The sequence below is a fragment of the Mobula birostris genome, chromosome 4, assembly GCF_030028105.1.
Source record: "Mobula birostris isolate sMobBir1 chromosome 4, sMobBir1.hap1, whole genome shotgun sequence".
Lineage (NCBI taxonomy): Eukaryota > Metazoa > Chordata > Chondrichthyes > Myliobatiformes > Myliobatidae > Mobula > Mobula birostris.
In genome coordinates this window covers 33,884,739-33,898,529 of record NC_092373.1, presented here as the reverse complement: position 1 = coordinate 33,898,529, position 13,791 = coordinate 33,884,739, and the positions used below count along the sequence as shown (strand labels likewise).

The 13,791-nt window shown below is 43.3% G+C and overlaps 1 protein-coding gene across 2 annotated transcripts in view; it reads right to left on the bottom strand.

Annotated features, from left to right (window-relative positions):
* Positions 1-1,733: 1,733 nt before the first annotated feature.
* Positions 1,734-13,791, bottom strand: part of LOC140195884 (kininogen-2-like) — a 42,003-nt gene continuing 29,945 nt past the window's right edge. Inside the window, exons 6-7 of one of the 2 annotated variants that reach the window (XM_072254530.1) lie at positions 4,420-4,494; positions 1,734-1,988 (exon numbers count right to left, since the gene is read on the bottom strand). In XM_072254530.1, coding sequence (XP_072110631.1) covers positions 1,785-1,988; positions 4,420-4,494 — 279 coding nt within the window. In that variant the 3' untranslated portion in view covers positions 1,734-1,784. Of the gene's footprint in view, positions 1,989-4,410; positions 4,495-13,791 lie in introns of both variants that reach the window. The other variant, XM_072254529.1, reaches the window with a different exon arrangement.

The following is a 13,791-nucleotide window of genomic DNA, read 5'->3' as shown; positions in this document are numbered from 1 at the left end:
GGTGGGAGTTTGGAGGTCCGGTTCGCGGGAACCAACCAGAGGCTCACAGGGTGTAAAGGTACGATCGGTGGGAACCTGGGGTGTGTGTCCGCCCTTGCCTGGGTGCCAGGTTCACCGCAGAAGAACGATCACAGCCGGAACGGAGGGTTCACAGTCAGGGACCACAGAGGGATAGAAGACATAAAAGGGTCGGCCTGAAACCAACTGCGAAGACATCAAAGGTCTGCCTGATCCAAATTGCATCCCTCTCTTTCTCTCTCTCTCCAATGGTACCACAACCATTACTGCGAACTGCACTAAACTGAACTGAACTCTGCGTCACTTAAGACTGATCATTTTACCCCTAGACTGCGATAGAGCTTGGTTGATTCCTATTACCCTAGTTCTGTGTATATATGTGTATTATCATTGCTAACCTGTTATGTTTATATCCTTACGATTAGAGTACTGTATTACTTAGTTCCTTAATAAAACTTTATTAGTCCTAGTAATCCAGACTCAAACGAGTGATCCATTTCTGCTGGTTTGGCAACCCAGTTACGGGGTACGTGACATATACTACTATCAATTTGCAACACCAAACCCTGCACCCGCCTCCTCCTCCACCCTACCACAACCTCCAAACTTCAGAGAAAAGAATCCACCTCTTCTTATAGATAGTACACTGTATTCCAAATAATATACTAGTGACACAAAATGCTAGAGGAAGTCAGCAAGTCGGGCAGCATCTGTAGAGGGGAATAAAGAGTCAGCATTCATCAAGAATATACCAGTGAATGAGTCGGGTGGCATGGTAATGGAGCAGTTAGCACAACCTCTTTACAGCGTCAGCAATTACCGATTGGGGTTAGATTCCTGCTGCTCTCCGTAAGGAGATTGTCCATTCTCCCCGTGATCATGTGAGTTTCCTCAGGGTGCTCCAGTATCCTCCCAAGTTTCAAAAATGTATGGGTTAGTTAGGGTTAATAAGATGCATGTGTGCTGGGTTGGCACTAGAAGCATAGGAACACTTATGGGCTGCCCCCAGTGCAGATCGCAGACAATCATGCAAAATGACATCTTTCACTGCATGGTTTGATGCACATTTATGTGACCTTTAAAACTTATTCTGTACCCTCCCCAAAACCTCCACATCCTTTTGGTAATGAGGTGACCAGAACTGTACACAATACTCCAAATATGGCCTTACCTAAGTTTTATACAGTGGGATCTCAGTGAACGGAAAGAGTAGGTGGAAATAATCATCGCAGCGAGCTTCAAGGAAGCTGGAGCTGCAGCAGTTTCACTGGAGTATGGGCACCACAGCCTTGGTGAGAATGGTGATCATTGAGAGTTTCAAGAGAAGCACCCTCCAGAAATTCATTATGACTTCCAAATAATAGGTAGTAGATTATCAGTCTTATCTAGTGAATAGTAAGATCTGTTGAACTGATAATCTAAAGTATAGGGCAGCACATTTTAAGCTATTCCCCTTTCTTAACTCTACGTATTTTCAAGTGAAAAAAAATGCCGGTAAAATCATTCAAGCTTCATAACATGATGGAGTCATGAGTATTTATGCAGTGAGGTAACACCTTACACAAATTCAAAGGTGGAAATTTTCCAGATTATTGTGGACCCCAGTTTTATTCATTTCAGAGACACCCCCCCCCCGCACAGTAAATGTATTGTGAAAAGGGTAGAGATAATGGAAAAAGGGTTTTGAAATTACCACCACATATCTTTTTATCCTGTTTAGTTCATGTAATTCTTTTATTAAAGCAGGCCACCAAGGATGATATTGATCATGCAGAAGCTGATAAGCCAGCATCATCTGTGGGCATTTCTGCACTTTCATGACTTTCAGGACTTCCATCATTTTCATAATGATCAGGTGGAAGAGCAGGTTTAACACGATGCAAGGACTTCCATGGATCTCCTGGGCAGGTACTGTCTGTGACACTTTCTTTTCTCAGTAGAAATGGCGACCATCCCCCAAATGAAAGTGTCTGCAGAGTGGGAAACACAATGTTATTAAATATCTTTGCACTAATCACCAGTTCAAGCAGTTTAGACTATCTATTTGGTTTACTTCATGTGGAAAAGAGAATATTGTTTATGTACTACTTTGAATTGAATTGACTTTATCTCTTACATCCTTCACATACATGAGTAAAAACCTTTATGTTACGTCTCTGTCTAAATGTGCAATGTGCAATTATATTAATTTATAATAAATAGAATAGTCAATGTAACATAGAAATACACTCAAATTAGCATCAGTTAATCAATATGATTGCCTTCTGGAAGAAGCTGTTCCAGAGACTGTTGGTCCTGGCTTTTATGCTGCGATACCATTTCCCAGATAGTAGCAACTGGAACAGTTTGTGGTTGGGGTGACTCGGGTCCCCAATGATTCTGCGGGCCCTTTTTTTTTTTAACACACCTGTCTTTGTTAAAGTCCTGAATCATGGGAAGTTTATAACTGCAGATGCGCTGGGCTGTCCGCACCACTCTCTGCAGAATCCTGTGATTAAGGGAAGTACAGTTCCCATACCAGGCAGTGATGCAGCCAGTCAAGATGCTCTCAATTGTGCCCCTAAAGAAAGTTCTTAGGATTTGGGGGCCCACACCAAACTTCCTCAACTGTTTGAGGTGAAAGAGGCGCTGTTGTGCCTTTTTCACCACACAGTTAGTGTGTACAGACCACGTGAGGTCCTCGATGATGTGGATGCCGAGGAACTTATAGCTGTTTACCCTCTCAACCCCAGATCCATTGATGTCAATAGGGGTTAGCCTGTCTCCATTCCTCCTGTAATCTGCAACCAGCTCTTTTGTTTTTGCAACAATGAGGGAGAGACCGTTTTTTTTAAACTCCGCTGTGTCAGAGAGATGATTTCTTCCCTGTAGGCTACCTCGTTATTGTTTGAGATTAGGTCAATCAATGTAGTGTTGTCAGAAAATTTAATTAGCAGGTTGGAGCTGTGGGTGGGTCATGGGTATACAGGGAGTAAAGGAGGGGACCTAGTGCACAGCCCTGAGGGACTCCTGTGTTGAGAGTCAGAGGGGTGGAGTTGAGGGAGCCCACTCTTACCACAGGAAGTCTGGGATCCAGCTGCACAAGGCAGGGTCAAGGCCAGAGGTCTCTGAGCTTGTTAAATTTGTAAATTTAAATATTTCCTTGTTTCATTTGCATTTTTCCTTAAAGGATCACAGAACAATCTTATTTCTCTTAACATTAACTCTGTTCACCCACACCAAATTCTACTACCTACTTTCACTAGCTGCATTTAACTTGCACATCTTTGTGATGTGGGAGGAAATTAATGCACCTAAAGGCTACCTATGTAATTACAGGGAAAACACAGCAGCTCCTCACAGATAGAACCCAAGCTCATATATCTCAAGCAATGAACCCAACTTCCAGCTACGGATTCTGTAACTTAACCATAATCCTACCATATACCTGTTAATTCAATCCCTCATCGGAAATACAACACAAATATCTCAGGAATGCAGTGTCTGGCTGCATTTGTGTAACTTCTTGTTATTGTGACTTGAAATTGGGAGACTCCAACCAAGGAAGGATTGATTAACCGCTTGATTTACCTGAAGAGGGCGTTTTCTATGGGATAAAAAAAAGCAGAGCGAGATAGATCTTTTTCGAAAAGTCACATAAGACCTTCTGATTTGTATAATGCTGCAATATACTTACTGCTCACCAGCCATCTCTGTCTCCTGTATTATCTACGACTATTCTCTAAGAGAATCGTCTCTAAAATATTTGCTTAGTTTCACTGGCCATTTGATTACTAATTTAATTGTTTCAGCACAACATTGTGGGCTGAAGGACTTGTTCCTGTGGTGTAGTGTTCAATGTTTTTATATAATGCATTTTTCATGTAAAAAAGTTGTAGTATCTCTCCACATTAATTTCGTATTTAACAAAATAATGGAACCTGAGCTTTAAATCTTCAAAAGTGGCAAAAATAACCTTAGAACAGATTGATAGCTAGTTGCTAAGGCTATGGTGGAGTGGAGCTATAATATAATAGCACTACCTGAAGTGTAATGTAGGCGATTGCATTGCAGAAAGCCAAACATTCCTAGCTGGAAAGTACTTATGAAGGGACGGATAATATCAGGGGTGAGAAAGGGATAGACGAGACAGGGTTAAACTGTAATCAATGTCTAATGGAAAGGCATTGCGATAAATAAGGGAGTATTCAACAAATCACTCTTATTTGCAAAAAAAAAAGCTAACAAGTTGGCTTGTTTTTCATCTTCCCAGAAATTGAACTCATTGGTATCTATCAAGCTGATTGAATTTCCTAATGTTAATCAGATTCATCACTTTGACTTTGAAATGTTGTTGAAAGTACAATTTGTGCATAAATTAATATGGTGAAAAAAAACTAGTAATGAAATTACCATTGGTACCTCCTCAGGTTGACAGGTCACAGATGCAGTTCGACCCCTCAAAATTTGTTCAAGTACAGTTGAAGTACATTGCAGCTGGAAATCAAAATATATTATTTCTTTTTTAAAAAAGCAATCTCACCATGAAACAGTTAAGATCAAATATTTTCAAATAATGCATCAGTTAATATGCTCATGCAAAGTCTGTTTAAGAACTTCTTTCCCTAACTTTTTAATTTCTAAGAGGATTAATAACTTAACTGGCACCAACAGAAGAAATTTACAGCCTCATGATTTTCATTTACTGTGAATAAACCTGTTGGGTGAAATCAAGTTGTATTTTACTATAAAGTGAACTGAAATATATTTGGCATTTCTTATAATGTAAGAAATAACATTAAATATGCTAATATCAACTAATTATAGAAGATAATTCATCTTTAGCTTGTCCTTTCAGAAAACAATGGGACTTGATTTTCCATTAACTGGTATGTGCTGTGTTTGCACATCTACATTAAATAAAAACACATGCATGGGAAATGGCTTTAACTGGTGCATTCATGAGAGGGGGAGGGGGAGGGGGAGAGGGAGAAAAAAAAACAAACAAAAAAACAATGCGCATGCATAGACAACAGCACACGATCAGACCACAGTACTGGGAGGTGGGTTATTGCTCTGAAGGAAATTGATTCATCCATACAACTTCTTCCCCCTTTAGATTAATGTATCATAAACTGTATATATACAACAGATTCAATTTACCTCTCATAAACCCTATTCCAAATAAAAATGCTTTCACAATAACAGTCCATAACTAACTTCACAGTCCTAAAGATTCAGTCTTTTGGGCAGCGCTCTGTTTCTTTCAGGATAGCGCCTCTGGACCTGTGGAGTGGCATAAGGTTTGGTAGGAGTCTTTTCTAAGATAACGTTCTCGGTTTCTGCTGTCAGTGACATGATCATCACTGAGAGGCAAGTCCAGTAACTGTAATGTGTCCATCTTATTGGATGTGGTCTATTTGAGTGTGCTTTTTGATTGAGCATCCAGTACCTGGTCCACATGACATTTTAATGTCTGATCTCCAACATCCAACATGTATATCGATGGTCCAGTTCTTGTGGTCCGGTTGTTATCCTACAGGGTGTTCACTTGTCTTCTCGGTAATCATGCACTAGGACTTCCTGTTCAACCTCAAAGCTCCTTGCTGCTTCACTTGGCAACTGGCTGAACTGTTTATTTTGCACTTCCCTACGCAGATCTGGCTTCAGGAGGTCTATGTGAGATCTCAAATTTCTGTTCATGAACAGAATTCCGGGTGTTTGATATATCAATGCAAGAACAGAGTTCCGATATACAAAAAGAAAGTTTTCCACTTTGTGCTGTGGAGAAACGTCCTCTTTGTCCATAGCTTTAGTGGACTTCTTGAAGGTTTGGATAAACCTTTCAGCTAAACCATTCTTTACTGGATGAGGAGCAGATGACTTGAAATGTCTGATGCCATTTTTTTTCATGAACAGTCAAAATTCTTCTGACATATATTGTGGTCTGTTGTCAAATCAAGTCAAGTCAAATTTATTTATAAAGCACATTTAAAAACAACCCATGTTGACCAAAGTGCTGTACAAACCATAACAGGTAGCTAAAATCACAAATACAAGAAACACAGATATAAACAAGGCACAAAATAAACACATGAGCCTAGGCACAAGCCAAAAATCCATCACATCATGAAGATTCAAACGCTAGTGAATAAAAGTAAGTTTTGAGCCTGGACTTAAAAGAGTCAATGGAGGGGGCAGATCTGATAGGGAGGGGAATGCTGTTCCACAGTCTAGGGGCTACAACAGCAAAGGCGCGGTCACCCCGCACTTAAACTTAGATCGTGGGACAGCCAGCAGCTCCAAGTCAGCTGACCTGAGGGACCTGGAAGTAGAATAAGGGGTTTCTGGCAAAGGTAGTCCTCAGAGCAGAGAGACTCTGCTGAGGTGGTTGACTTCATTGGTATAACCTCCGGCCACTTCGAATGAGCATCCACAGCTATCAGAAACATGGAATCCATGAATGGCCCAGCAAAGTCAATATGTACTGTTTGCCATGGTGACGATGGCCACTCCCACAGGTGTAACTGTACCTGTAGGGGGCATTTTGAACTTTTCGGCATCCTAAACAGCTTTCGGCCAAGTCTTCAATCTCTTTATCTATTCCCTGCCTCTGCTAACATTTGGGCTGCCATTGCCTGTTGCTATCACACTGACAGCTTTGAGTGCCAGTCTAATTAGATCTTTATCAACTATTCATGTCCAAAAAGTGCTGGCCCTCCACTTTTCAATCATCGTGTCTATCCCCCGAGGTCGAGGATGATGGTCTTCGTTCTGTTGATCTACTTATGGGCTCTCAAGTGGCTTATGAGTCCAACCTTGGCTTTGAAAGTTCTTCCGCATTCAGGACAGGTAATTCCAGATGGCAGATCGGGCTTTGGTTGTTGCTGCTTCTCTTTCCATTTTCTTCTCTTTTCTTCTAATTCTGCCCATTTGTTGGCTTCGAAAGTTGCTGTTCCTTCTCGGATGATGGCTTGCCAGAGTTTCCTGTCCTTGGCATTGGTTTCCCAATTGTTGATGTCTATGTTACATTTCTTCATGTTGGCTTTTAAGATGTCTTTGAATCTCTTCTGTTGTCCGCCTCTTTTACGTTTGCCTTCTTTAAGCTGGGACTAGAAGATTTGTTTCGGCAGATGTTCGTCTTTCATCTGAACTACATGGCCGCTCCATCTTAGTTGGTTCTTGATGACGTAGGCTTCAATGCTTGTTGTTTTTGCTTCATTTAGCATGCTGACGTTGGTTCTGCTATCTTCCCAGCTGATATTTAAGATGTTTCGAAGACAGTGTTGATGGAACTTTTCAAGTGCCTTCAGATGTTGTCAGTATGTTGTCCAGGTTTCTGATGCATACAGGAGAATTGGGATTACCACTGCTTTGTACACTAACATTTTGGTATCTGTTCGGATGTCATGATCATGAAAGACTCTTGTTCGGAGACGTCCAAAGCTGCTCCAGCGCATTTAAGACGATGTTGGATCTCGTCATTAAGGTCGACATTGGAGGAGAGGTGACTTCCAAGATATAGAAAGTGGTCCACGTTTTCCAGAGTTGTTTCGCCAAGTTGAATTGATGGTTTTATCCAACTTGTCCCAGTTGGTGACGGTTGATAGATGATCTGAGTCTTCTTGGAATTGATGGTAAGTCCAAGTTTCATGTATGCACGGTTGAAGGCAGTCAGCATCTGTTGTAGGTGGTTTTCTGAAAGAGCTGCAACATTGTTGTCATCTGCGTATTGGAACTCGATGAGGGAACTCATGGATGTCTTCATTTTGGACTTGAGAGGGGCAAGATTGAAAAGCCTGCCATCTGTTCAATACATAAAGTTCTATACCACTGGATCCGGGAGGGGATGTCGAGAGGGTGGGTCAGGACCTGCGCAACCCCCTACCTACTCACCTAAAATCTATTCACGCACACAGTTCCTTTCTGAGGAGTGGGGTCAACCCCACTAACTGACTGAAAGGAACCATCATCATCCTATGGGATGGATAGCCAGAGAGAGGGAGACATAAAGCTCTAACTGCTGTGTTTGGACTCCATATGTCACATTCACTTTCAGTTTGCCCTTGGGAGACACTTTTTCCTCCTGTCTTTAAGTCTTTAGCATCACTGTAAGTCTTCTTTAATGGTATGTTAGAAAACAGTCTGTTTTAGTCAGCCTCTAGAATTATAGACAATGCTGACCCTTAATCCAGCTGAGTTTTCAGTTTTACAGCATTTATTGTGATCCAAATTTTGTGATCTGCTTCAGTTTTACTATGCAGTTCTAGGCATGACAGCTCACCTTTGTCAGACTCTATGCTAGTGGTCACCAACCTTTTTTTAAGCCCAAGATCCCCTATCTCGACCTTAGTGAAAGGCAAGACTTATCTACTAAATCATTTAGAGAAAAAACAGCTCAGCTTGTACTTCCATTTGAGGCCCTTTATTTGGGCGAATTGTATTTGAATTACACAAAATACCTTTGTCAAACTTTCAAATTAATTCAAACAAGAAAACATTGTAACTAGCATATCAAACAGGCCATAGCTGTCTTTAAGAATATTACAATACTTCACACCTTTAATTTCTAAGTTTCATTATTTAATTTTATTTCAACACGAAAAATAAATAAATAAAAATTGACTGTTGCACTCAGTGTGATGACTGGGGCTGAATACTTTCTGCTAGTTCCCTGAAATTTGGCTCATAACTACAGACAGCCAGTCTGAGACAGTCTGTGAGGTGTAGGGTTGCCAACTGTCCCGTATTTCCCCCGCTAAGGTAGAACGTTCCTATGAAACCGTTCGTGCAGAAATGCTTTACGCCGAAGAAGCAATTACCATTAACTTATATGGAAAAAAATTTTGAGCGTTCCCAGAGCCAAAAAAAACCTACCAAATCATACCAAATGACACATAAAACCTAAAATAACACTAATATATAGTAAAAGCAGGAATGATATGATAAATACACAGCCTATATAAAGTAGAAGTAATGAAAATTAAGCCAAAACCGATTGGTGGGGTAAAGAGAAGAAATCGATACATCACGCATGCGCACACAGGTGCCCGTGCAAAGCTTCATGGTCATGGTAGTTTTTCCTGGGGTAAACGCAAATGTCCCGGGATTTGACTGCTACTTTTTCCGTTATCTGGGAGTGAGAAAGTTGGCAACCCTAGTGAGGTGTCTGTCAGTAAATCAGCTCCTGTACTTAGATTTAATAATTTTCAGCTGTGAAAATACAATTTCACATAGATGTTGACCCGAAGTGGGCACTTTTAGTGCTATAAAACCAACGCGCACACCGCACATTGCTCGGCCCCATCAGTAGTAATTGCCACCAGTTGATGAATGGGGATGTCAATTTCACGGACATTTTTTAAAACTCATTGTAAATATCCTCAGCTCTCATTCTTTAATTGCAAAAGAGCGAGGAAGTCCTCCTTTGTTGTAAAATCCTTGAAATCCATTCTGACAAATATAACAAGCTGAGCTGTTTGCATTACATCCAGGGATTCATCGAACTGCAGTGAAAAATATTCACGTCCTCTGACGGTGACTCTACCCTCCTTGTCACTGTTGCAGGGCCAAGCAGTATATTATGTGTTGCGGTTGTAATGCCATTTTTGTTCTTAAAGTCATTAAAAACAGTCTGTGCGATAATGACCATTGCTTCCTTAAATAAATTGCCATCTGTAAAAGGCTTCTTGTGTTCAGCCAAAAGGTGACTTACACGAAATGATGCTTCAATAGCAGCCTTATTTTGAGCAGCATGTTTTGTGAAAAACGATTGCTGGGCCTTCAACCCCGATTTCAGCTCAACTTTCCAGGCACGAATTGCGCTGGAGGGGGTGTAGATGTCTTTAAATTCCTGGTGGTTGGTGTTGCGGTGCCGCTCCAGATTCCCTCATTTAGTCAGTGCTTGTGTTTTGTGGCACAACATACATACACACTTGTCTTTCACCAAGGTAAATAGAAATTCCTCTTCCCATTCTGAATGGAATTTGTATATTTTCGCCTTCTTTCATGGAACCTCCGCTATGCTATCAGGATATCACGAGCGATTGCCGATTGCGTCGCCTCTGCTCTGAGCCGACATTTACGTGCCGGGCAGCACCTAATTAATTAGCTTGTTTATTTCGGCTTTTTTTCTTAAAGGTGTGCTGTGTGCATTCCGACTACCACTGCACCACTGCTTGTTTCGCGGCCCGGAGGTTGGGGACACTGCCGTATATTGATGTTTGTGACTGTTAGTACTCTTATCCCATTCGCCATGATGCGGAATTTTTCTGCCGCCGTCTCCGTCTCCGAGCCTACTTCTTCGGCAAGGACTCTTCCACCCCCACCGATGACCCCTTCTCCCATCTTCAACCCTCTTCCTTTTCATGGACGCCCCGCTCTGGTCTTCTGCCTGCTCTGGATCTCTTTATTGCTAACTGCCGACGGGACACAACCGTCTCGACTTCACCGCACCTTGTTCCCATTCCAACCTCACTCCTTCAGAACGCTCTGCTCTCCACTCCCTCTGCACTAATCCTAACCTTATTATTAAACCCGCCGATAAGCGGGGTGCTGTTGTAGTCTGGCGTACTGACCTCTACCTTGCCGAGGCACAGCGACAACTCGTGGATACCTCCTTTTATTTACCCCTCGATCGTCACCCCACTAAGGAGCACCAGGCCATTGTCTCCCACACCATCACCGACTTTATCCGCTCAGGGGATCTCCCATCCGCTGCTACCAACCTTATAGTTCCCACACCCCGCACTTCCCGTTTCTACCTCCTACCCAAGATTCACAAACCTGCCTGTCCTGGTAGACCTATTGTCTCAGCTTGCTCCTGCCCCACCAAACTCATTTCTGCATACCTCGACACGGTTTTATCCCCCCTTGTTCAATCCCTTCCTACCTATGTTCGTGACACTTCTCACGCTCTTAAACTTTTCGATGATATTAAGTTCCCTGGCCCCCGCCGCTTTATTTTCACCATGGATGTCCAGTCCCGATATACTTCCATCCCCCATCAGGAAGGTCTCAAAGCTCTCTGCTTCTTTTTGGATTCCAGACCTAATCAGTTCCCCTCTACCACCACTCTGCTCCGTCTAGCGGAATTAGTCCTTACTCTTAATAATTTCTCCTTTGGCTCCTCCCACTTCCTCCAAACTAAAGGTGTAGCTATGGGCACCCGTATGGGTCCTAGCTATGCCTGCCTTTTTCTTGGCTTTGTGGAACAATCTATGTTCCGTGCCTACCGGGGAATTATAGACCGGTTAGCCTAACGTCGGTGGTGGGGAAACTGCTGGAGTCAGTTATCAAAGATGTGATAACGGCACATTTGGAAAGCGGTGAAATCATCGGACAAAGTCAGCATGGATTTGTGAAAGGAAAATCATGTCTCACGAATCTCATAGAATTTTTTGAGGATGTAACTAGTAGAGTGGATAGGGGACAACCAGTGGGTGTGGTATATTTGGATTTTCAAAAGGCTTTTGACAAGGTCCCACACAGGAGATTAGTGTGCAAACTTAAAGCACATGGTATTGGGGGTAAGGTATTGATGTGGATAGAGAATTGGTTAGCAGACAGGAAGCAAAGAGTGGGAATAAACGGGACCTTTTCAGAATGGCAGGCAGTGACTAGTGGGGTACCGCAAGGCTCAGTGCTGGGACCCCAGTTGTTTACAATATATATTAATGACTTAGATGAGGGAATTAAATGCAGCATCTCCAAGTTTGCAGATGACACGAAGCTGGGCGGCAGTGTTAGCTGTGAGGAGGAAGCTAAGAGGATGCAGGGTGACTTGGATAGGTTGGGTGAGTGGGCAAATTCATGGCAGATGCATTGGTGGCAAGAATAGGAAAACAGATTATATCTGAATGGTGGCCGATTAGGAAAAGGGGAGGTGCAACGAGACCTGGGTGTCATTATACACCAGTCATTGAAAGTGGGCATGCAGGTACAGCAGGCGGTGAAAAAGGCAAATGGTATGCTGGCATTTATAGCAAGAGGATTCGAGTACAGGAGCAGGGAGGTACTACTGCAGTTGTACAAGGCCTTGGTGAGACCACACCTGGAGTATTGTGTGCAGTTTTGGTCCCCTAATCTGAGGAAAGACATCCTTGCCATAGAGGGAGTACAAAGAAGGTTCACCAGATTAATTCCTGGGATGGCAGGACTTTCATATGAAGAAAGACTGGATGAACTAGGCCTGTACTCGTTGGAATTTAGAAGATTGAGGGGGGATCTGATTGAAACGTATAAAATCCTAAAGGCATTGGACAAGCTAGATGCAGGAAGATTGTTCCTGATGTTTGGGAAGTCCAGAATGAGGGGTCACAGTTTGAGGATGGGGGGGAAGCCTTTTAGGACTGAGATTAGGAAAAACTTCTTCACACAGAGAGTGGTGAATCTGTGGAATTCTCTGCCACAGGAAACAATTGAGGCCAGTTCATTGGCTATATTTAAGAGGGAGTTAGGTATGGCCCTTGTAGCTATGGGGATCAGGGGGTATGGAGGGAAGGCTGATGCAGGGTTCTGAGTTGGATGATCAGCCATGATCATAATAAATGGCGGTGCAGGCTCGAAGGGCCGAATGGCCTACTCCTGCACCTATTTTCTATGTTTCTATTCTGGTATCTGTCCCCCACTTTTCCTTCGCTACATCGATGACTGCATTGACGCTGCTTCCTGCACGCATGCTGAGCTCGTTGACTTCATTAACTTTGCCTCCAACTTTCACCCTGCCCTCAAGTTTACCTGGTCCATTTCCAACACCTCCCTCCCCTTTCTAGATCTTTCTGTCTCTGTGTCTGGAGACAGCTTATCTACTGATGTCCACTAGAAGCCTACTGACTCTCACAACTATCTGGACTATTCCTCTTCTCACCCTGTCTCTTGCAAAAATGCCATCCCCTTCTCACAATTCCTCCGTCTCCGCTGCATCTGCTCTCAGAATGAGGCTTTTCATTCCAGGACGAGGGAGATGTCCTCCATTTTTAAAGAAAGGGGCTTCCCTTCCTCCACCATCAACTCTGCTTTCAAACGCATCTTCCCCCATTTCACGCACATCTGCTCTCATTCCATCCTCCGGCCACCCCACTAGGAATAGGGTTCCCCTGGTCCTCAACTACCACCCCACCAGTCTCCGGGTCCAACATATTATTCTCCGTAACTTCCGCCACTTCCAATGGGATCCCACCACTAAGCACATCTTTCCCTCCGCCCCCCCTTTGCTTTCCACAGGGATCACTCCTTACGCGACTCCCTTGTCCATTCGTCCTCCCCCATCCCTCCCGACTGATCTCCCTCCTGGCACTTATCCTTGTAAGCGGAACAAGTGCTACACATGCCCTTACACTTCCTCCCTTACCACCATTCAGGGCCCCAGACAGTCCTTCCAGGTGAGGCGACACTTCACCTGTGAGTTGGCTGGGGTGATATACTGCGTCCGGTGCTCCCGATGTGGCCTTCTATATATTGGCGAGACCCGATGCAGACTGGGAGACCGCTTTGCTGAACACCTACGCTCTGTCCGCCAGAGAAAACAGGATCTCCCAGTGGCCACACATTTTAATTCCACATCCCATTCCCATTCTGACATGTCTATCCATGGCTTCCTCTACTGTAAAGATGAAGCCACACTCAGATTGGAGGAACAACACCTTGTATTCCGTCTGGGTAGCCTCCAACCTGATGGCATGAACATTGACTTCTCTAACTTCCACTAATGCCCCACCTCCCCCTCGTACCCCATCCGTTATTTATTTTTATACACATATTCTTTCTCTCACTCTCCTTTTTCTCCCTCTGTCC